The sequence below is a fragment of the Mytilus edulis genome, chromosome 3 (assembly GCF_963676685.1).
Source record: "Mytilus edulis chromosome 3, xbMytEdul2.2, whole genome shotgun sequence".
NCBI classification, from domain to species: Eukaryota; Metazoa; Mollusca; class Bivalvia; order Mytilida; family Mytilidae; genus Mytilus; species Mytilus edulis.
In genome coordinates, this window is record NC_092346.1 from 40,943,199 (window position 1) to 40,968,765 (window position 25,567).

The following is a 25,567-nucleotide window of genomic DNA, read 5'->3' on the forward strand; positions in this document are numbered from 1 at the left end:
TAGACATATGTTATTTAAAAAGTTATGAAACTTAACCAAAGACTTATATTACTTTTGAAAGAATTTAGTACCTTTAACTTGAAAATATATTTTATTTTGAATTTTGGAAAGATAGTAATGTTATATGAATTTGATTGTAGACAAAGTCTATATTTGGTAACAGTGATCTGTTTGATGCAGAAGAAGACAGTAACAGTGGAGCAAGGAACAGTGGTGAGATATTAAACACGAAATGTGATGGGATATTCCTACTATGTATAAAGTACAAATATAAAAATAAAATGCTTGTTAAAGTTCAATGACTAACACTGTATGATTACAGTTAATTTTGTGTCAAATATGTGTACAAGATTAATTGAAGCTATGAACTTTGTCTATAATATTGGTTTAAATCTCATGGAGTTTTGTTTGGAAATGTATTAAATTGAGAAATAGAAGGGCTTGCTTGAAAGTGTTTGTATTTGATACAGAAAATAACAGAGTTCGCGAAAAGTGTCAGTCCTCAGGATTTCACCACCAAAATGTTGCATAGGACTGACACAATTTTAGTATTTTTCAATACAGTTAATAGTGAGGACCAGTAGATTTTCTTCAAGGAAAAAATATTTCGCGAACTCTGAAATAATCAACACACAATAACGATTTAAAACTTTTAAATATTATTTGCATATAGGTGAAGACACAGCCTCTGACAGTAATAATGAAGGAGGTGATGATGAAGGTTTTGATGAAACTGCAATGGACCCAAAATTATTAAAAAAGCTTAAAATGGTAGGTTGTACACTATATTATTTCTAAATTGACCACATTATTGTTTATTTAGAATTGCCAAACTAAAAGTTTAATCTCATTTTTAACATGGATAAGTTTTCTGAATGGTTTATGAATATTAAACAGTAGTTCCTATTCTAATTTTTTCTTTACGAAAATGACTACTGGTTAACAAAGCTATGTGGGTTACTTGTAAGTAATGTAAAATGATAATAAACTAGAAAATAGATAAAAAACAGAGCAAATATTACAGTATGATATAAAATGTTCAAATTCTCTCTTCCAAATTCCAAGGAGTATTATTTTTTTGGAATTGTATATGCTCATTGCACCTAGCAAATAGGCTGTTGATGTAAAGTTTGTTCATGTTATTGTTTTGGTGTGTGATATTTGTTTGCTGTCTAAATTTTCATGGTACACAACACTGGGTTAGTACTCAAAGTGGCAAGAATTGTACCTGGCTGGATAGCAGAAATGTTGAGAAATGAATCCAATGTCCATTTAAAACATTTCAATTTCTATATTTTTTTTTACAGGGAGCTTCCAAAAAGGCAACAATGTCAAAGAAAAAGGTTGAACAGGAAGACAAGTTAAAATTACACAGTGAAACCCAAAGACTTATCAGAGGTAGAGCTAATTGTGAAGTTTGTTAAATATAACTTTTGCATCTTAATTATATTTAATAAAATGTCTCTTCAACAGACAGTTTAATTTACAATTTGTTAAATCAAAAGACTTGCCATATATGTTTCATTTTTTATAATTTTAAAAACCCACTACAGTCATTTATTCATTTCCTCTATGAAGCTATATTCCACCTAGATGACTGTTGTTATTATCACGAAAAAATAAGCCAATTTGGAGAAATAGAAAAAATTGTAATTTTAGATCTCCAATGTTAGATATCATTCGTAAAAATCAAGTTTGCTGACTCCTTGGAGCCTTAGGTATTGAATTTGCCTTCATTTTAATTAAAATTAAAAAAAAAAATCCAAATTAAATATATGATTTCTTTTCAGAATCCAGAGTAAATATACCTTACCATCAACCTGAACCTAAGCGTTTACAAGACTTTCTAGCTAGAGCTTCTAATAAGCAACAACAATATAAGAATTTACGAGGGACCAGGGACTCATTGTATGTGTACTTATTAGGGTTAATCAGTCGTGACATGATTAATATATACTAAATTGTATTGTTGCTCCCTTCTATTATCGAAGATACTTATTTTGATGTCTTAAATCAGAGTAAAATGTTCAATGTACATACAGAACAAATTTTTTTTTTTGGATCAAACTAGGAACTTTCAATGATATGGTCTGATGGAGCTTAAACAGAGTACAAAATTTCTATCATTATGAAGCCATTGTTTATCCAAAAAAAGAACATACAATATTAATTCCTGAACAGCAATGTCTAGAATTAGGTACATACATTAGCTTATGTCGAATAGAGATAGAATTTATCTATAGAGAATTATATTTGACTTGTCAACTCTTTAATTTCTTTCAGATACATAACTAAGTGAAAAATTGTACCTTTTGATTTAACTTGTTTAACTTGTATATATATATTTAAAAATATTTAAAAAAACAAACTATTTGTAATTCATTTTCCAGGAAGGCCAAAGCAGTTGAAGAAATATTGAATAAGGCTAAACTATCATCCAAAAAAGAGGATATTACTGTTCAGAAGGATGATAATGGGATATTGATGGATAAACCAGTAGATAGTAATGTGAAAGTTGCTGATTCTTCAGACAGACTTGATGATAAAAATGAAAAGCCTGATGGAGAGGACAAACTGTCTCAAAATCAAACTGGAACTGCAGAACCAACGACTAGTCAAAAAGATGATGATTGTGACAGTCTACCAGATATTACTGATCATGTGATTAGTGATAAAATGGATGTGGACGATTCAGTAGAACAGAGTGAAAGTGCTAAAACTTGTACAACTACTATAAATAACACAGATTGTGATAGAAATGAAAGTGAAAGTAAACCGTCCAGTGATTCTGTGTGTCAGGAAAATACTGAATGTGATAAAATGGATAGTGAAAATAAGGAGAATGAATGCTCAGACACTGTAGATGATAACACTAAAAAGTCCCCAAAACCTTTGAATAAGAAATTAGCAATATTAGCAGAACTGCCCTCTCTTCCTAAACTAAGTTTAGGTCCAGAAGACATTTTTGATTTAGAAGTGAATAATGTACAACCTAAAAATCCTGGTGTTAACAATCTGATGGACAGATTTTTGGCACATGGAAAGAAAAAACACAAGCATGTACAAAAAGATGTGGAACTAAGGTAAATTCAATTCATGAAATTTTTATCATTTAACATTTTTTTCTGGTCTATGTAGCAAAGTTTTTATTTAATGTTCATTAGTATTTATTTTACACCACTAAGCAATTAAGTAAATGTTAAAGGAGAAAAATATACTGATGCTTTATTTGTAAGAATTATTAAAATTATAGAATTATTGATAAAGTTTTTTGACTCCACAGTGCAAATCAAAATGATGAACGTTGTTGAATGTATCATAGTCCTATAACAAAAAATGTTACGGAGGGTCACAACTCTACAGGGAGATAACTTTACTAAAATTAACTTATCGTTTTAAACACTTTCTACTGTTAATGAAATATTAAGCTCCTCAATGATCAAAACAAGTGTTTTTATACTGCTAAATGTATATAACCAATTTTATACTGCTATATGTCCAATGCATTTTTTTCCATTTAAGGAATGACTTTTATATTTTTCTGTCTATGAAGAAATAACATAAAAAATTTGGTGCACACTGAATAACACGCGTAGCGGGTTATTTAACAGTGTGCACCACATTTTTTTGTTATTTCGAATAGACAGAAAAAATATTACAGTTATTTCTTATAATTTAATTCTAAATTCCATTTAAAACCGTAGAAAACCATGAAAAAACGTTGATGACGTCACAGTCACATGACTAAATTATGTCTATGGGCTCATAACAAAATAACGTCATCCAATCAGAAGACGCGTTACATCCAAAATTAAATTATAAAGTGATTGGATCAAGTTTTTTCAAATTGTTATATTTTTTTCAATGGGTCAAAGTAAATAATTTATCAAAATTTATGAAAATTAAGTGTGCTGAACTAATTTTAGTCGAGGAATTTGGTACCACCTTGAAAGAAATGGGAATCACCAAAATATGGGTGGAATGAATTACTGCCTTATTTGAATGAATAAACTAAATACTTGATCTTGTTTTATTTAGTGTCATACATAAAGAGAAAACAGAAGCTAACAAAGAAGAATTAAAATTGGACAAATTTGTCTATCATGTTGAAGAGAAAGAGGATTCCATGAGTCAGTTTGATGCTCCAGGTTAGCTGGTATTTTCTTGAGGTTGAAATATTTTTTATAAAATAGACTAGAGAACTGTTATTACTCTTACATCTGTGCTTTGTCCTCTGTTCAAAATTTTTTTTGGGGGGGGATGGATTAGCCTTTATCAAATGATTTGTAGTTTGTTCTTATGTTATACTGTTACACCACAGTGCCAGATTTTGGGGAGGGTTGAGCTCTCTTAAATCTAATCACAGCTGTCCCTAGAATAATAATAAGAAGAAGAAACGGGACAAAAACATAAAGTCTCCTAAACTCTGTTTTGGCGACTTAATAATACGACAGAATACAGATTAAGCAACACTACTGGTATTATCTAATTGACAATTATATCTCCCTATTTTTGTATGAAAACAAATTCAAATTATTAACTTTGTGTATTAAATTTTGAATTTGCAGGAGCAAAACTAGTAGCATTGAAAGAGAAATTACAGCAAAAGATGAAGGTGAAGAGAGAAGAACATAGGAAACAAAGACAGGAGGTCTTTGACCTTGACAATGAGGAAGGTTATGCAGATGATGGAGAAGACAAAGTGTTGGATGATGACGAGGAAATGACTGATCAGTCTGATACAGATGTAGAGGATGATCAGTTTGATGAGCAATTTGGGGAGGAGGAAGACTATGAGGGAGGAGAAGAAGAAGATAAAAAAGAGGTAATTATCATGAGGTTTGCCTAAAGGGCATATTAGCTGTTTGTTTCAAAATTTATATGTTGATCAGTTTGATGAGCAATTTGGGGAGGAAGAAGACATAAAAGAGGTAATTATCATGAGGTTTGCCTAGGTTTGCCTAAAGGGCATATTAGCTGTTTGTTTCAAAATTTATAAGGTTGTGAACATTTTCATGAGCATGTGTTGGTTTTGGAAACTTTTAAATCAGTTACATGTACATCATCTTGCAGAGTTAAAAGTTTGTATTGAATATTTGGCATCACTTATAATTTTACAAGGAGGGTATTGGCTTGACCTTTTTGAGAGGTTGGTTGAAGTCCAAAACCTGTTGTAAGCAGTCTACATTGATTAGTTACAAACATTGCAATCTGGCCATCTGAGTCTTTGACCCTTTGTTTTCTATAATAATTATTAAATTGTGTAAAACTGTAATTATATATAAAGCACGCACTATGTTTTTACAGGAAAACCCATTCTGTGATGATGAGGCTGAAGTAGATGACGATGATGAGTCTGCATTCAGACTTCATATGTCTGACAGTGATGACAATGGCAATGAAGGAGATGAAGAGAATGATGATGAAAATGGAAACGACGAAAATAGTGATGATGAAGACGGTATATTTTAATGAACTTTAAGTTATATTTTTAAAAAGTAATATATAAGTCGTATTCCAGTTATTACACAGAATTTTGACTTTCATTTTGCAACATTGTGGATAAAATGTATAGAACATTAACAAGTATCAATCAATCTTTGAGAATGTTTGTTGCTGAAATTTGAAATGACAACACATATATTATATAAAAGAGCAAAGAAGCAGTTAATATCATTTTTCAATTTTCAATAAAAAAGAAGATATGGTATGATTCCAAATAAGACAACTCAACAAGAGACCAAATGACACAGAAATTACCAGCTGAAGGTCACCATACAGCCTTCGTCAATGTGCAAAGCTCATACCAGATAATCAGTTATATAGCTCTGAAATCACAAATGTAAAACAATTCAGAGAAAACTAACAGCCTGATTCTTCTTAAAAAAAAAAAAACAAAAAACAAATACGTAAAACAGCAACATACTACAACCACTGAATTACAGCCTCCTCACTTTGGACAGGCAAGTATTGTTTTATCTGTCTGGGATCAAACCAATAACCTTTCATAAAAATAAAAAAGTAAAAAATAGAAGAAGTAAGAAACCATAATACATTATAGGAAAGAAATATTACATTGTATCAGAGAAAGAATTTCCAATTTTAGATATAATAAAATCAAAGAAGCCATCTTCTCTGAAAAAGAAACCAAGAGTTCTGCATATCAGTGATGATGAAGAAAGCAAACAGTCAGCTCAAGCTAATGCTGAGGATAGTCAGCAGTCAGAAGATATCATCAGTGATCACAGTAAGATTGACTTAAAATAGTATAATTTCAGATATGCTTTTACAGCTTTGGCTATTTGTGTGATAATTAACTTGTTGTCAGTTGTATTTTGTTGGAAGTTACAACATGCAATCAAAAATGACTGATATCTTATACATATTTTGTATGCAGATTTGTACTGAAATCACAATAGTCTCACATCTTTGACCATTCTTCAAAAAAACTGCAATAATAAATTTACAAATCAATTTCTGAATTTACAGTATAACAGAAGTATAATGATTATTGACAAAACATTTCAGTTTATCTTTTAATTAGATATAGGAAGATGTGGTGTGAGTGCCAATGAGACAACTCTCCATCCAAATAACAATTTAAAAAAAGTAAACCATTGTAGGTCAATGTACGTCCTTCAACATGGAGCCTTGGCTCACACCGAACAACAAGCTATAAAGGGCCCCAAAATTACTAGTGTAAAACCATTCAAACGGGAAAACCAACGGTCTAATCTATATAAAATAAAAAACCGAGAAACACGTATAAATTACAAAAACAAACGACAACTACTGTACATCAGATTCCTAACTTAGGACAGGTGCAAACATTTGCAATTGTTTATTTCATCAAAAAGCTGGAAAAAGTCAAATCGTATAAACAATTGCTATTGATATAAAAAATAAAAAATTGGAGTAGAAAGCTTTGTTGTTGGTTTTTTACAAAGCAAAACGGACAAATGACTAAAACCCTTTTAAAAGATTTGAAATTATGATGGCAACTAGAATTATAAATGGGGTTTTTATGTTTGTCACCAATGTTGTTTTAATATTTAATTCATTATTATTTTACAGATAAAGAAAATAACAAAGAAGGCAAATGTAATGAATCTATAGAAGAGGAAGCTTTTACACCATTTTCCAAACATTTGTCAGGATTGGATAATACCCAGGTATGATAGGGATTTAACTGGGTAATATCCACCTCTTGTGCACAAGAGTTCAGTTAGATGAACCACCCAAGAAATTCGTCTTAAATGCATCTTTTAGGTTGAAAATTGTTTTAGATTTTTAATTTCATCTCATTCCTACTTGTATAGTCCTTAATTGAATGCTTTAAAGATAACAATTTTAACCATGGTAAAGATGCTTAATTCTGATTTATTGTACAATTTCTGGTCAAAATAAGAATAAGTACATGTCTACTTTTATCTTTTCTTTAAAATATCTTAAATCATTATTTTTATGCCCCACCTACGATAGTAGAGGGGCATTATGTTTTCTGGTCTGTGCGTCCGTTCGTCCGTCCATCTGTCCCGCTTCAGGTTAAAGTTTTTGGTCAAGGTAGTTTTTGATGAAGTTGAAGTCCAATCAACTTCAAACTTAGTACACATGTTCCCTATGATATGATCTTTCTAATTTTAATGCCAAATTAGAGTTTTTATCCCAATGTCACGGTCCACTGAACATAGAAAATGAAAGTGCGAGTGGGGCATTGGTGTACTGAGGACACATTCTTGTTTAAATTTCTGTACAGTTTATACCTTTATTTGTGCCTGACTGACTGCAACCTTGAGAAAGTTATAAGTCTATTGTTCTTCTTGTAGACTATAACGTTTTAATTCTAAAATTTAAACATTTGAAAACATTTCTTATATTATATCTTTTAAACAGCAACCACTAAAGAAAAGTCTATCATTGCCAATAGAAGAATCTCAGGATTTATATGGAAAGAACAATGCTACCCAGGGAAATAACTTTTACATAGAGGAATCACAAATGTTAGATGCTGATGGGTAAGTTTGATAGAAAAGTCTTTAATTGCTACTTTCTGTTTCATTTGGTGATGGTGGGGTGGAGACTTGTTTCATTGGCAATCAAAAGATATCTTCTTATATTTAAATTAAGAGTATTAAACAGTTTTACCCTGCCTCATTTTGTTGGTGCCTGTCCCTAGTCAGGAACAAGTCATTTAGTGGTTATCTTTTATTGCTTTGTTACATATTTGTTTTTCAATCATTATTTTGTACATAAATTAGATCCTTAGTGTTCTTGTTTGCGTTGTTTTACGTTTCTCATTTAGGCCCTTTTACAGATGGTATGGGCTTTTTTCATTGTTGAAAGCTGTACAGTGGCCTATAGTTGTTAATATCTGTGTCATTTGGTCTATTGTGGAGAGTTGTCTATACATATCCTTTATATCAATAGTAAACCAATGTTAATGAACTTGTATTGAATTATCAACCAGATAAGCCAATTATATGTACTTCAGAAAACCACTGTAATTCTGGAAATTGGTTTGGAGAAATTTAAAAAAAAATTAGGATTTCTGATGTTGCTGATTCTTTTATTTGACTATCTTTTTGTTTTAGATTTTTGAAATTTGGATCGGACAAAAAACCACAGCAGTCAAGATCAGATTCACCAAACTTTAAAAACTTAATACAGAGTCAAGAAGATACTGGTGATATGGATGAATTGCTGGGCCTTTGCTCAGGACGATTTGGAGGTGAGTTTAATTTCCCTATGGTTTTTGATTAGATTTGTTCAGAATAATTTGCATGCAAAGTACTGTTTCCTATGGCAAAAATTAGAATATTATTCATTTAGTTTTGTGTTTCACCTTGTGGTTACCGCTAAGTTTTGTTTGTTACCCAATATCCAGGTACAACATGATGACTTTCTAATCCTTAAAAAAGATTTTTTATGAAAGATTTAAACTTTCAATTATAGATGACGACAAGAGAACGCCATCCTGCAAGAATTTGTTTGGAATGAACTCTCAAGCAGCCCCTGACAGTACACAGGGAAACATGGATGAACTATTGGGATTATGTTCAGGGAAATTTGCCTCAAAGTAAGAATAGTTGTCATAAATATTTAGAATTGCATTGGATGATAGAGAGAAAAGTTATGTATATGTTAGAATTTAATTTTAATGGTACACCTATCATTATTGTATTGATGATTTCAATTCATGGTTCTGCTCTGAAACTTGAGTTTTATGTTGCAAAATTTATAAGTTAACCAATAGTAATCAATGATACAAATTGAGGAAATATTTTTAAAAAGAATTGTTGCATTTTAACTACCACAGATTAAATTTTATTATTTGAAAGAATGCTATATCCAAAAAAGGCTGTAATTTGTTTTCTTTCGTATCTTTAAAGTTTGAATTTCTCAAATTTATTAATACAAATGTTAATTAACTGTTTAAATTGTGGCAAGATAAATTATTGCATTTTCAAAAAATACAGGATACAAATAGGGTGTTCTAATTTAGACTGTTTTAATTATTGCCAAAACTTCTCTCATGTTCAGTATGCATATGTTATTGGGCCTAATCTCCAGTGTTTTATAAATACCCAGATATTACTAGCATGCAAATATATGCAGTTGTAGTATTTATAGGAAAAAATCCCTGTAAGTCGATGCTCTTTTCTCTGTTTAGTACACAAGCCACACAGAAGAGATCTAGGATCAAACGTAAGGCTGATTTTGACGAGGACAGTAATTCATCACTACATATGGTTAGTGATACTGAGGAAGAGTTTAATGAGAGAGAAAAGGTAAATCTAAAACTTAGTATACAAGAAGTAAAGTCTTTGAAGTTGTCACTTGAAGTTGAAACTTGATACATATATTCAGTTTGTTATGTACTTTTAGAATTTTATTGTGGATTCATTTATTTTCTTGGATTGGGGAAAATTGCTTTTTATTATGCCCCATTTTGCCCCATTTATGAGCTTTATGTTTTCTGGTCTGTGCGTCTATTAGTCTGTCTGTCCCGCTTCAGGTTAAAGTTTTTGGTCGAGGTAGTTTCTATGAAGTTGAAGTCCAATCAAATTGAAACTTAATACACATGTTCCCTATGATATGATCTTTCTAATTTTAATGTTAAATTAGAGATTTTCCACCATTTTCACGGTCCATTAACCATAGAAAATGATTGTGCGGATAGGGCATCTGTGTACTGGGGACACATTCTTGTTCTTGGATATTTTATTTCATGGTTTTACCAATGTTTCTGTTCAAGTCAATAGAAATTTGTTGTGTTTTTCTTTGAATTTTTAGATTCATGGTTCACCTATTTCCAAGAAAACCATGAAAAATGGTATCCAACAAATAATAATGAATCCACAGTTTATCAAATGATTGTTTTGACCCAAATTTTGTAGTTCACAGAACAGTCATGTGATAGTGTAAAATTAGGTCAAGATTAAAACTATGGATTTAAAAAAGTTTACCATTAGGATGAGGTCACATAAATTTGAACATTCTGCTGCCAACGTTTGAATTTAAAGCAAAATTACAATGTTTTGTTTTATTTGCATGTCATTTAAGCTTTAGGTATATAGTGATTGTGAAGTAAACATTTAAACCAAATACTATTAAGTTCAATGTACCATGTACAACATGATATTACTTTCATGCCTATCAATTCTCTTTCAATTAGATTGAATGTTTTTATTTATCAAAACTATGGATGAATTTGATTTTTAAAAACAAGTTATTGTAATAATACTGTATAGCGGGTTATTTTCGCGTTAATTTCATGATTTTCATTGAGTAAGGTATACAAAAAAATTTGGCGGTTATAATTTTGGCGGATGAAAAACTTTTATCACTACCTTTGCATGTGCCCTTTTAAATTGGTGGAATTTATTTTGGCAATTTTGTTCTATTCGTGAAAATTGACACCTTTGCGAAGAGAACCGCTATACAGTAATCTAATGATATTTTACCAAAATACAGAATTCTTGAAATAAACTCATTTTTATTGAATTGTCCATTTATTTTACGTTTTAGAAGACCTTCAGCGATGATGAACCAGATAATGAAGATAACGATACTAATTCAGTTCATTCAGAAGAAAATGTTCGTCCATTTCAGGGATTAGTTTCTGGAAAGACTGGGTAAATGTTTAATAGACAAGACACCTTTTACTTTAAGGATATGTTGAGGGATTTGATATTTGTATGCTTGGGATATTTTCTGTATTTGAATTATTGCTGTTTATTTTAGTATCAATTGACAAATACTACATGCTTGAAACAATGTATTATTTTTAAATGATTTTGGAAATAAGGGAAAATATTTAAAGACTATAAATGAGAACACTTTTAAAATACAGTAAAATCATTAAAGGCATTTAAAAAAGATTAAGTGATTATTAACACCTTAAATAAAAGTAATAAAATGAAATTTTCTTTATTCTATATAGTAAAATCAGGAAAGAGTTTGTGGACGAGGAGGCAGAATTGTCAGGTATGTACTGCAAATTATTAATATTGTGCTTGTAAACACCCTCATAAAAAAAAATGGTAGAAATATGGCTTCTTTAAGTTCAGATAGCTATATTTACAAACTCTGGCTACTCTTGAGGTCAGTTATTTCAAAGGAGTAGGTCTGGTAAGGACCGATTTTGGCCTCAAATTTCAGGTTCATCTGACGAAAGATTTTGACCACTTTTTAAACACTTAAGTGTCTATTTTATTTGAATCAAATAGTTTATGTGAACGATTTTAATTGATTTAGTCATTAAAAACTATCCGATTCAAGCTCAAATATGAAAAATCTACCAAATATGCCGAAAAATGTCACTTTTCAGATGTTTTTTTTGTCAAAAATGAAAGTGGCCGCATCCGTGTTCATCCTCAACCTTTATATATGTTATGTATTATCATACAATACAACTTACATTTCAATATAAAGGATGAACACGAATGCGGCCACTTTCGTTTTACACGAAAACCGTCTAAAATTTAACTAAAATGATAGAATTGTGAAGATTTCAGTAATTTGGCATGACTTAATGGTGCAAGTATCCGATATATGTGTATTGTATTGTCAAAAACAGCCCATATTTATGAAGCAGAAGCATTCTTCTGTGTAATAAATAACTAAAAGTTTACATTTTAACAATTTTGTAAAACTGCTATATTTTGGGGCCGAAAAGGGGTCTTACTACTCCTTTGACATGAAATATAATGCGTTTCTCTTAAATGATTGTTATTTTGATTATTGATATTGAGTATAACAAATGGAAACAAAGTATATCCGGCTATTGCAACGGTCAATAACTTGGATAAGACTGTACATGTTGTAGTTTGTGTGACTTGAATTTAACCTCTATGGGAATACATGTATTACTTATTTGTATGTTGTATTTTGTTTAGGTAGTGAATATGACAGTGATGAGAACATAGATTTAGCAGAGGAAGATGATATAATGGAAGCAGAATTAGGTGATGCTGATGTCACAGCTACAGAAGATGAACTTAGAGACCAAGTTGGTAGAGCTCATTTGTAAGTTGAAACCATGAAGACATTTATAGTTAAGTATTATTCAGGAAACCACAAGATGGAATGGCCAAAAGATATGTTATTGGACACAATATTTAGGCAACCATAAGATTAAATGGTTCATAAATCTCTCAGCTATTGGACATTATTTAAGGTTTGAAAAACAATTTTGATATTCTGATTCTTTAATTGGCAATATTACACTTGACATGAAATAATCCGTAAATATTGGCTTCACATGATTTTTATAAAAGACTTTTTATGAAATAACTTGTAGTCTTATAGTTTGTTATATTCATAGGAAACAGCTGATAGATGATGACAAACGTGAATTAATGAGATTCCAGGAAATGTACCTCCCTGATGGAGATTTACACTCAGATGCTGGCAGACTAAGGAGGTTTAAGTGGAGTGGAATTGGTAAATATCTTTATTTATGCATACAGTCTATTTTTTTAGAGTTGAAACACTACATAGATTCTGCAAGGAATTTGGTCTGACTTTTGGGTGTAATTTTCCTGTTTATTGGTGGTTTTATTGTCATATTAGAAACAGCTGAAAAAAAGAGCCTTTATCCTTCCATATGAATCCAAAAAGTTTTAGGGGGCATTTTAAAGTGTTATCCTGGTCCATCAAAACATTCCACAATAAGTTTCCATTCTCTAAATTTAGTTTGCCTCGATCAAATATTACAAAATGCTGATTACCACATACCACATCAAATTTAAATTTGGGTTGCGTCACTTTTTCAGTTCTTGAATTATGTCCCTTTATAATGTTGCATGCAAGCATGGACATCATCAGTATGGGACAAATTCTCCATTAACTTTAACTTTAATTTATCATCACACAGTAAAAATCTGTCTTTACTGACTATAGTAAATGTTTTCTTCCTGAACATTCCAATTTGTGGTTCAGGTTACCAATGAAATCCACTAAATATGGTACGCCATGAATATTCATGAATCCAAGGTAAAAAAAAATTTTCACCCACTAGATGATGACACACAGCAGGATATGTTTTATGACCAGTCTGATGAGGAGAAAGAAGACGAAGAAGGAGAGGAGGCCAAATGGAGGAAAGACAGATTTGAGAGAGAAAAATGGCTTCAGGAACAGCAGATGGTTAGTATAAGAGATTATCCACGAATTTAAATTTCAATGAGTGCATTGATTATGGTCATTGCATTTTTGTGATACCATTCTGTAGTGGCAAATAAATTTATGCAATTCATGTTAATTTATAGAAAAATGCAAATCTTTTGACAGCTACAAGGGGGAAAATAGCAGATTTATAACATGTTTTATGTTTAAGTTACTGTAAGTTCAGAATTTTTTGCAATATTTTTATTATTGCAAAATTGGGAGATCAGTTTTGAAAAAAAAACTTGCACATTAGATGTTCAATAGCATTCTTTAGATTTTAATAGCATTCTTTTTATACAACATTTCATGAAGTGGCAATTATTTATCTTATATTTTAATTAATTGATCAATAAAAAAATGCATAAAAACCTCCATAAGTATAGGTTGGAGGCAAATGGTTGTTGCGTATAATATGTAGATGTGCATAATTTTTTTTAAACCATGCAGTGGCGTAGCTAGGTCATTTTTTTGTGTACGCCCGTATCTCGGCGAGGATTCTTAGGACCTTACTTTCAAATATGAGTAAAACGAGCTGTGGGGCCAAGCATTCTATCAACAACAAAATCGTTAATGAACTTGAAATAATTAATTTTCAGAAATGTTCAGAAATATTCAGATGCAATATTAAAATTCGCATTTTTAGGGTTCTGTAGAACCCTGGTTCTCGCCTGGGATTTCCTGCTGCAAAAATTTAAGTGAATCCATTTATCAGTCCTTTTCAGCAGTTAAAATGATCAATCATTATTTAAATATGTTTTTTTTTAATCTGGAATACTGACTTCTGCACAGGTATCAAAGTTAAAGGAGCTACCATTTAAATTATAGGCAAAACAGGAGTTTTGAGTAAACAGTTTTGAGATGATCAACTTGTCAAAAAAAAAGAATGCAGGATGTCAATTTATGTTTCATCATTAAGCTCTGGATAATCTTTTGATATAGACAGTTTCTTTTCAACTTCCTTAAAATTTCACAAAGATTTGACAAAGTTATTGATTTAAAAAAAAACGCAAACCACTTACTGAACCTAATTCGACGCCGCCGTAGAAATTTAGGGTCGCTAATATCCCTTTTCACGACATAAATCATCAACTTCGCTAGCCAAGGGTTACGATCCACTAACGTTCTCTTCACGGGAGTGGATCGTAACCCTTGGCTAGCAAAGATGATAAATCATGGGCTGGACAAAAATGCAAACCACATAAATTATAGAATCTCAGCAGGGTTGTATTCAATGTTGTAGCAGCTACATATAGGGCTACGAAGATTTTTGACTACTGAACATGTAGCTAGCCTAGCTGCTATCTAGATTAAAAATCTAAGTAGCCCTGTGCAGATTTATGTAACAGCTACGATATTGAACGCAACCTAGATACATTTTTGTAAATGCATTTCTTTGAACAAAAGAAAAGTACACAGAACTCACAGTAGATTCAGACTTTTAGTATTACAGAAAATGAACGAGTATATATATATATATATATGATTTGATATGATTGTCCCGGGCGTTTTTACGTAAACGTAGCTACGCGCCTGACCATGCACATTAATCCTGAATTGATGGTGTCAAAAATGTACAAAAATGAACAACTTGTTGAAAATTTGCCTTGTATTCATCAGTCTCTTTGTCCAACATAAAAATGTGTTAGTTAATTACAAATAAAATTTATACACATATAATTTCAGGAGAATGAAAAAGGTGAAGATGAAGATAGTCAGTTCTTAAAATTAGGAAAAGTATTCCTCAAGAGAAGAGGTATGTAGGGTCATTATGGCTTAATAATATATAAAAAAAAAAGAGAGAAAATAAGAATGTGTAAAAGGTGACAAGATAACAATGGGGCAATCAAAAACAAAGCCAATACAAGAATAAGAAATTGATACTTTACTTTTAAGGTGAATTTGAGTATTCCTTTTACAATATACAATACAATATGCTTTATTTTAAAAACACTCCGTCACATTGACATGTGAAACAAGAAAACTTTTAAAGTGAAAATATGTATCTTTATTACATTCAGTCTTTCCAAAAACTGTGGACAACATTATGAAAACCTTGCATTAAAAAAATGTAAAAGCAATGATTTTTTTAAACAAAGTATAATTTTAGATTGAAAGAGAGAAATTGAACTTTCATTGCAGTTTTAATCTCTGTTATATTTCTAAAATTTGGAATTCTTTGTGTACTCAGATATTAAATCAATGCAAGGTTTTATTTTGTCTTGATAATTAAGTCTAGTTATTCCCCTTTAACAATTGCAGTCATGAAATATATAAATGAAATAATGTTCTTCCTTTGCAGATTCTGATTCTACTTTGATAAAGAAACCAGAACCTGCTCCTGCTAAAACAGGGAAACAGTCCACAGCTTTACCTGTCCCAAAATTATCATCTGTAGGTATTTAGTATATCTTTAAGGAATTCCTCATAATATATTTACTTTTATTCAAAGTTTCCATATTTATTCTGTAGAAAAGGTATACATGTGATTACTATGACCATCAAATATTTTAAGTTAAATTACGAAGAATAGAGTTTTAAAAAATGTGTTTTTAAACTTTTTTAAACTTTAACATAGCATACTATAATTTCAATTCATAAATGCTCAACTGAAGAAAAAGGGTTATGATATATAGGAGACCAAAGTTTCCAAGTTTATAATGAGGTTTTAATTTATTTGAGGAAGAGCATATTTGTTGTTCATCTTCATCTTGAGTTATTAAAAGGTCTTCAACAATAAACTTTACCTTAAAGTAAGAAGTAGAAGCAATTAAGAATTTAAAGTCATGTAAATGTTCTATAGGGATAAAAACGACTTGCTTAAAAATTGGCATAGCTGAATGTGGTGCAATTTAGGTTTGTATCAATGCTTTGTTAAAATATAATGATGTGGGCATTTTTTTTATGCCCCACCTACGATAGTAGAGGGGCATTATGTTTTCTGGTCTGTGCGTCCTTCCGTCTGTCCGTTCGTCCCACTTCAGGTTAAAGTTTTTGGTCAAGGTAGTTTTTGATGAAGCTGAAGTCCAATCAACTTGAAACTTAGTACACATATTCCTTATGATATGATCTTTCTTATTTTAAAACAAAATTTGACTTTTGACACCATTTTCATGGTCCACTGAACATAGAAATTAAAAGTGTGAGTATCAGGTTAAAGTTTTTGGTCAAGATAGTTTTTGATGAAGCTGAAGTCCAATCAACTTGAAACTTAGTACACATGTTTCTTATGATATGATCTTTCATATTTTTAAATCAAATTAGACTTTTGACACCATTTTTATGGTCCACTGAACATAGAAATTAAAAGTGTGAGTTTCATGTTAAAGTTTTAGGTCAAGGTAGTTTTTGATGAAGTTAAAGTCCAATCAACTTGAAACTTAGTACACATGTTCCTTATTAGTTGATCTTTTTACTTTTAAGGCCAAATTAGATTTTTTACCCAATTTCACGGTCCATTGAACATGGAAAATGATAATGCGAGTGGGGCATCTGTGTACTTTGGACACATTCTTGTTTTGTAGTCATTTATTTCTGATTATCATCATAAATTTATCATGTATATTTTCAGAGTCAAAGAAGAGGTTCATTTTTATGTAGAGATAAAGATACTTTAGCAAAGATTGCTAACATGGCAAAACCAACAGTTAATCCTTCAGGTGCTAGGAGTTCTGGGAAATTTACCTTCCAAGTGATCTCCCCTGATAAAGATTCTCAGGTAGATTTAAATGTAATTTTTAGTGCATGTGTCCTCAGGAATGTGAATTCAGGAGTGACTTCCTCTATCAGGAGTGATTTTTGTGAAGCCTGCGACTTAGTGAGACCTAGCACTCCTACATTCTGTCCATATTTATCCACTCGTGGATTTCTACTAAACTTGGACAGAAGCTTGTTTATGATCATAAGATAGTATTTAGAAGGAAATTAGGAGAAAAAAAATCCTGTTGATCCATATTTTACTTATAAATGGACATTTTTGGGCCAGTTAACATTACATTCACTCTAGTTAAATTTTAAAAAATTTGATCAACTTTCTTTAACTGTCCTGGATTTGTACCAAACTTGAACAGAACCTTGTTTATGATCAAAAGCTAGTGTCTAAAAAGGAAATTTTGTAAAAGTTCATTTCAAGTTTTCCGTATATATCTTACAAATGGACCCCAGTTTTTCTACCAGTTAACATTACATATATATTTATAGTTTGCACTGTAGTTAATTTTTTTTAAACATTTTTAGATTCATAAACCATCCTGGATTTTTACCAAACTTGGACAGAAGCTTCTTACAATCCAAAGATATTATCTAGAGGAAATTTTTTAATGATAATTGTTTCCATATTTTATTGTGCCTATGTCTAACAACAAAAGTTGGTGAGACACTGGGTTCTGTGTAACCCTTAACAATTTTTTTTACAATGTACCCATAGAAAGATATTTTCTGTGTCTGACCAAAATTATCCTTTAAAATCTGCTGACTGAATAAAGGAGAAGGTCCGGTAAGGGCCGATTTTGGCCTCAAATTTCAGGTTCATCTAACGAAAGATTTTGGACACTTTTTGAACACTTAAGTGTCTATATCAATTGATTCAGTTAGTTTATGTGACCGATTTTAACAGATTGTGTCATGGAAAACCCTCCAATTCAAGCTAAAATATGAAAAATCTATCAAATATGCAAAAAAACGTCACTTTTCAGATGGTTTTGTAAAAAATGAAAGTGGTCGCATCCGTGTTCATCCTCAACCTTTATATATGTTATGTATTATCATAAAATGCAACTTAAATTTCAATATTATGAATGAACACGAATGGGGCCACTTTCATTTAAGACGGAAACCGTCTAAAATTTAACTAAAATGCTAAAATTGTGAAGATTTCAGTAATTTAGCATGACTTAATGATGTTAGTACCCGATATATGTGCATTTTATTGTCAAAAACAGCTCATATTTGTGTAACAGAAACATTCTACTTTCCAATAAATATCTAAACGATTACATTTTCACAATTTTGCAAAACTGCTTTATTTTGGGGCCAAAATAGGGTCTTACTGAACCTACTCCTTTTACGCCACACATACAAAGAAGTTCATGATCCTCTAAATTCATGTTGACATAAGTCCTAGAAATTGATCTAATTAATATCCCAAACATTATGATTGGGACCAACCAATCAGCACTTGTAAACTGTCTTCCTTTGATTAACTGTTTCAAAACTTTTTCCAATTTTTTTCAGTAAACTTAGATTATTGTTATACTTAGACTCGTAAATGAAAAAAGTATATATAAAAGCTATGTAAACAATTTTCATCTTAAGAACTTCACAACACCCGTGCAGGCTGGTACACAATTTCTTCATAATTAAAAACATTTTTAAAAATCTGTAGTTCAATATATAAATATAGTGAACATTTGAAGAATTGTATATTCATTGACATTTTATTTTATAGGCAATGCCAGCTCCTGATAAACCTAAAGTCAAGCGATCAACAAGCATGCAACCAGCTGCAAAGAAACCAAAATTAGAACGAAGTGCTTCATTTTCACAGAGTAGCATATTTAACCATTTATAATGATCTTTTCTAAATACAAAGATCTCTAGATTTGCTTTGGAAGACATAAGCAGTTCAACTGTTTGGACATTCAGGACTTTTAAAACAATATTTGTTTCAGCAACGACACTTTCATTTTAGTTAGTGATGCTTAAGGAGAAATACTCCACTAAGAAGTATGCTACTACTCTAGAAGTAGTTTAGATGTACAGACCTAATTTTATCCTTAAACCTGAAATTGTAAAATGTTGTCAGTGATTTTAAGAGGACTGCTCACATATTTAAGAATTGAACTTCACAAGAAACTTCTATAAATATAGAAACCATTTTGCCCAAAAAATTGCTAAATCCCTTTATATATTTGTAATTTCATTTTGATGTTTCATATATTGCACTCATTATTATAAAGATAATTTCCATCGGAGAATTTGAATTTATCCTTAAATGTAAATATTTTTCTCAAGATTTTTTTTTGTACACAGTGCAGAATGGCAATTCACAGAAGAAAAATTATGAGTTAAAATTTTCTTTGTTTTCTTTTTAGTATCATGTATTTATTTTTATAAGTCTGAAAAAAGACTGTCCAAGTATCATTGTATTATAGTTTTACTTATTTGAGACGAATAATGTACCAAAATATCATGTAACATTCTTTTTGTAAAAATATCCCATGTATAATTTATGTAAATATATATATTTATATCAGAAGTATGAAACTTTTAAAAATACAGTGAATTAAATTGCTTTACTTATTTTTTAGTTGGTCAAAGTGCTTTACTTAGTTTTTAGTTGGTCAAAGGTGTATGCAAATCTTGTGTGAAAAGAATATATTGATGACCATATCACACCCATTTTGAAAATTCACAAATTTATCCACATTGTTTGAGCAAGTAAGACCAAGATCTATTAGATTTTTACAACTTGTGCCATTTTTGTCTCGCCTGTGATGGCTGTATGCAAAACATAGGAATTACTATCAGGTTAGATATTTCAATGTGTGCAATCTTGTTTCTTTTCAGTATAAAAAATTATTTATTAACCAGAGTTGTGCCCCTTGGAAATATGGAAAATGGCCTCGTTAGCACTACAAAAAGTGTTTTTATTAAGTTATTGCCCTTGTACCTTGGATAGATCAAATATGAGCAGGGGGGGAGGGGGCATTGGAACATGTCTTCTATTATAAGATTTTTACTGTCACTAATATCAATTATCTACTATACCAGCACCCTGCTTGGAAGGTAAAAATGTGATAAAATCTACTATTGACACAGGAAGGTATACAGTTATCAGTATGTGACAGGTAACCTTTAAAAGACTGACCCGTTATCTGAAATTTTCCATCTTGTCAGCCCTTTATAAATCTTGTTCATCTTCAAGTTAGTCCCAATGTAAATAAGTCAATGTGGTCTGATTGCTAATAAGACAACTATCCACCAGAGACCAAAGTAAGATGATGTAAACAACAGTAGGGTGCTGTACAGACTTCAACAATGAGCAAAACCCATGCTATATAAATATATAATATATATATAAACAAGTCTAAATTGAAAACAACATTCAAAACTATGATTGCAATGGATAAAATTGCAATTTTTATATGTGTGCATGTAACAAATTTTGTTGTAGAGGGGTCTAAATACAGCATAAATTTTTTTTCTCCAAAAGACCAAAAGAGTGAAAAATATATTTTAACAAAACGCAATTGCCTAACAGGTCAAACAACTGATGTTCTTAAACCCTGCTAACTGCCATTGACGATTGCCAAATAAATTGATCACAAGGTGCAACAAAATGGATCTCTATATTAATTTAATACCAAGTAGAAAACAATAATAAACTTGTCAGGGGCGTAGCTAGAATGAACTGATGTGCAAGCAACTACCGCCGAGCGGAGCGAGGTGAAAAATTTTTGAGACCTTTTTATGCAGAAAAATGTTCTTTTTACGGTTTTCAGTCATAGGACGGTTAAAAGAGGAGCTATATGTAGATATAGGACTTATAAAAAAATTATGAATGTAAAACTATTAATAGAGTAATACATAAACAACACATTTTAGTGATACAGAATTTACTCCGAAAATTGTCCAAAATCTGCTCTTCGGGTCTAGGCAGAAACAAACTTCTCTATTACTTTATTTGTCAATATTCACACTGAAATCCCGATGAATATGCAGTAATGCTAGTAACTGTCGTTGTCCATTGTTGATCGTACATTTGTTTTCAACATACGTAGTACACTGATAGATCTCCATGGTAGCACTCGCGAGATGTTATAAACCAGCGTACCTGTTCGGCATCGAGCGACCTCCCAATTGAATTCGTCAAAATTACATGCCAGGTCAGTTTCGTATGTCTCAGACAATGTTGAGATTTTTTCGTTTGTTATATTTCTTACAACACGATGAAGCAGATACAGCGCAAAGAAGCGATTTTTTTTTTTATAAAACTAGACGCGACTCCACTCTCCAGTTCCCTTATCATATGGGATAAAAAAGGATAAAGAACTATTTAAATCATAAAGCTAGACAAATGTACTATAACGCTTACGTTTTACCTCACTTAGATTATTGTTGTTCAATATGGGGAAACTGTAATAACTTTCTATTAAGATAGTTTACTAAAACTGCAAAAAAGGGCAGCAAGAATAATTTTAGACGAACATGATAACACCAAACCTTCAAGAGAATTATTTCACGAATGTAACATTGTGCCAATCACACCAAGAATACTTTATCACAAATCATTACTAATGTATAAGGCAAAACATGGCTTAGCTCCAGAATATATGTCCAGTCTTATTGTATCAGCTTCTGCAAACCAAAAATATAATACGAGATTTTCATCCTCAGATAATTTTATTATTCCAAAACCAAATACAGAGTTGTATAAGTCTAGTTTCTCGTACAATGGACCAAAAGTGTGGAATGCTCTTCCTAATTCAATAAAAAAATCAAATACAATATCCGAATTTAAACATAAATACAAATCTATGTACTTTTAACATTACCATCATATTTTTACTGTAATGCCATATCATAAATGTTTATTGTATTTTAAATTGTACGTAATCTTTATTTACCATTATTATTGATGCATTGTTTATTTGTTATGTAATTATTATAGTATTAAGAGAGCCTTATTGAAAATTGGTGTAATCCAAATGAGTTACTCTCTCTAAATAAAAATATTATTATTATTATGGTCTATGAACGCAACAAAATAATGAGACTTTCCAATACTGTTTTTGGCGTTTTTGCAGGGTGATTGGCTCTAATAGTCTGTCGACCACATCGCCTCGGCATATTTTCAACAATATCGAAGGGTTCTGATAATTCTAATGCCCAATTGGTACATCTCATTCCAAACTGATGAACAGTACACTGTAAAATGTGCTCCAAAAACTACATGTCTTAGACTGAGTATTACAAATTCAAATCTTGTAAAAAATACAAGTTACTGTCCGATTGTGTCGGATCTCCAATACAACTTTTATTTTGAAACCAAATGCCGTTATTTAATGATATTTCATCAATTAAAAAAGTGACAACATAGGTGTTTCCTTTAACATTCAATCTATAAATTTTTATTTTTGCCATATTTTTTTTGCATGCCGAATCGATGTGCACGCAACTGCGTGTTGGCGTATAGGGAGCTACGCGCCTGCTTGTGGCAAAGATGGTAAACATAAGGTGCTAAATATTTTACACCAGATCTGGATTTGACAATTAATGCCTCTTTAGTGATGTTAGGGATCTAATAGTATTTAGATTATTTTAGAAGGCCATTTAATTTACCTCAATTTAGGATAGACTCTTGTATTTATTTTATTTATTGAGTCAAAATAGGATGAACGGATTATATAAACTGGAGGGAAATTGAAAACAACGTTCAAACCTACGATTGCGTTGGATAAAAAATGCAATTATTATAGGTGTGCATGCAACAAATTTCGTTATTGAGGGATCTATATACAGCACAAACAACATTTTCCAAAAGACCAAAAGTGAAAAATATATTTTAACAAAACGCATTTGACTAACAGGTCGAACAACTGATGTTCTTAAACACTGCTGATTGCCAAATAAATTGATCACAAGGTGTAACAAAATGGATCTCTATATTAATTTAATACCAAGTAGAAAACAATAATGATCTTGCTATATAATTCGTCTAAACAGCTCAACAACATTAGATCTGTAAATAATATATATATATTGTAAGGTTTAGAGGGCCCACAAGAGTTTCAAACGTGGTTATAATGCTACCCGGGTCACACCTAGTACTTGAAAATTGGTATTTGTTGATTCTCTGCTAAGCAAGTTGCTTTTAAGAGTAAGGGTAGGAAAATTTGGCTGTTGTCCAAATAATAAGTCAATGTAGATAAGTCTTCCCACGAACAGACTATACTGTCTGGTCTTTCTGTGGATTTCTGTGTGAACTAGCTTAATGAAAATCTGGCAAAATGTTGTTTTAATACAAAGCAGGGTTCATATTTATATTGCATTACAGTAGCATGGCATCCTGAATATGCATATATAGGCCATATGGCAGTGAATCTTTATCACCTAAAATATTTCTTAGTTTAAACTATTTATTAATGAAAAATTACAAGATATATATTACAATGTTACATAAAGTTCAAATATGGGATTCGGAAACATGTTTGGAAAAACTTTTATAAATCCGTCTCCCTGAGAAAATTTTTATAAATCCGTCTCCCTGGAAAAACTTTTATAAATCCGTCTCCCTGATATTTTCTTGTTTGTTATCTTTATATGGAGTATAAGTCTAATGACATAGAATGTCATAAGCCCTTTGCCTTATTTTCATTGTTGGTTTAAGGTCAGATCATCAGGTTTTATATGACCTGCAATGTGGTTATCCCAGTTACAGAACCTTTGATAAATAGTTGTACAGAGCATCCATTCGTCTGGTCTTGTTATCTTTACAGTATATCAGTGGTGTAAAGCAGCTTTCTCTGAAAAAAAATGGTCTACTATTTTTGAAGGAGTTAAGCCCCTTGGAAATGTAAATTCTATAAAAAAAAAAATTACACTGTTAGCTCTCTCAAGCTTACATTTCTTGTCAGGTTCTATATATTTATATAAAAAAAGGTGTTCGAACAGTCTTATTTTAAGCACTGACTGCAAGAGTGGTGCTTTTCAGAAAATTTTATGTACTGTTCATATAAAAAGTTTAAAAGAAACAATTGGAGTTATTGCCCTTTCACAGATAAATTTATGCAGGTGACATTTGAACCTTTTTATTTTATTAAACCTGGTTCAGAAAAGTGTTGTGTCCTGTGGTTTATAAATCATATGCTAATACCAAAACTTTCTATTTTTGAAAATACTGAGAATTTTCTACCCCATGAATAGATTACCTTTATAGCTGTTTTGGCAAAACCTTTCGGAATATTGGATCCTCAATTCTTCTTACTTTTTTAAAACTTTTATTTGAAAATCACTGATGAGTCTTGCAAACGAAATGCATGTCTGATGAACAAAATTTTCATACTGGAAACTGATGTGTTGAAAACTTTATAAATGCAAAGACTCGCAGAGTAAAATGAAAGGTGGATGGCATTATGGGGATTACATATAAACAAAAGGATATGGTATTATTGCCAATGAGACAAATTTTCACAAGAGACAAAATGACACAGAAATTAACAACTATAGCTCACTGCACGTCTCTTTTCTCTTGGCCATATGTATGTATGTACGAAAATCCCTCCGTGAACGGAGCACCCCTCGATTGCTGCGAGGGTACAGTGGAATCCGTGTACACTCCCTATCAGGATTAATGGAGATGTGTCACTAACATATATACAACCCACCACCAGGACAATCCCCAACCCAACACAGAGGGAGTGTTAGGAGACACAGGGAAGTCTGTTATTATGGTGGAGGAAGCCGAAGAACTCGGAGAAAACCACCGGGCTTCTCGGCGGGAACAGACAAACCGAAGAGATATCTATAGATTGATCTCCAGGTCAAAGTCGGGGACCACTTTGACCTACCGAGGCCCCCAAAGTACCCATTCTAGTTTATTCTCCGGTCTAGGTACCAGAGATGTGTGTGGGAGGGTGAAAATCACCCTACTAATAGTACTGAAATTCCAGCGCCCCGAGCCAGGATCGAACCCGGGACCTTCAGCACTGTAGCCATCGGTCTTAACCACTAGGCCACGAACCCACATAGTTTGTCTGTCCTTCGACTTGTGAAAAGCGATTGTTGTCACAGAATAACAAATAGGTCAAATTCTCTATAACTGGAGATAAACATTTTCACAAATTTAAATAACTTAATGTTAAAAACCATATACCCCTCCCCAAATCTGCCATGGGAA

General features: G+C 31.5%; 1 protein-coding gene across 1 annotated transcript in view; it reads left to right on the forward strand.

The window, feature by feature from the left end:
- Positions 1 to 19,968, forward strand: part of LOC139516516 (claspin-like) — a 33,807-nt gene extending 13,839 nt beyond the window's left edge. The window contains exons 10-32 of the mRNA XM_071306669.1: positions 141 to 213; positions 674 to 771; positions 1,308 to 1,398; positions 1,791 to 1,908; positions 2,391 to 3,083; positions 4,039 to 4,148; positions 4,569 to 4,825; positions 5,308 to 5,461; positions 6,107 to 6,247; positions 7,075 to 7,172; positions 7,894 to 8,015; positions 8,592 to 8,728; positions 8,953 to 9,076; positions 9,671 to 9,788; positions 11,029 to 11,135; positions 11,444 to 11,487; positions 12,399 to 12,528; positions 12,827 to 12,945; positions 13,523 to 13,650; positions 15,355 to 15,424; positions 15,971 to 16,062; positions 17,240 to 17,386; positions 19,115 to 19,968. Coding sequence (XP_071162770.1) covers positions 141 to 213; positions 674 to 771; positions 1,308 to 1,398; positions 1,791 to 1,908; positions 2,391 to 3,083; positions 4,039 to 4,148; positions 4,569 to 4,825; positions 5,308 to 5,461; positions 6,107 to 6,247; positions 7,075 to 7,172; positions 7,894 to 8,015; positions 8,592 to 8,728; positions 8,953 to 9,076; positions 9,671 to 9,788; positions 11,029 to 11,135; positions 11,444 to 11,487; positions 12,399 to 12,528; positions 12,827 to 12,945; positions 13,523 to 13,650; positions 15,355 to 15,424; positions 15,971 to 16,062; positions 17,240 to 17,386; positions 19,115 to 19,237 — 3,294 coding nt within the window. The 3' untranslated portion in view covers positions 19,238 to 19,968. The remainder of the gene's footprint in view (positions 1 to 140; positions 214 to 673; positions 772 to 1,307; positions 1,399 to 1,790; positions 1,909 to 2,390; positions 3,084 to 4,038; positions 4,149 to 4,568; positions 4,826 to 5,307; positions 5,462 to 6,106; positions 6,248 to 7,074; positions 7,173 to 7,893; positions 8,016 to 8,591; positions 8,729 to 8,952; positions 9,077 to 9,670; positions 9,789 to 11,028; positions 11,136 to 11,443; positions 11,488 to 12,398; positions 12,529 to 12,826; positions 12,946 to 13,522; positions 13,651 to 15,354; positions 15,425 to 15,970; positions 16,063 to 17,239; positions 17,387 to 19,114) is intronic.
- Positions 19,969 to 25,567: the final 5,599 nt, after the last annotated feature.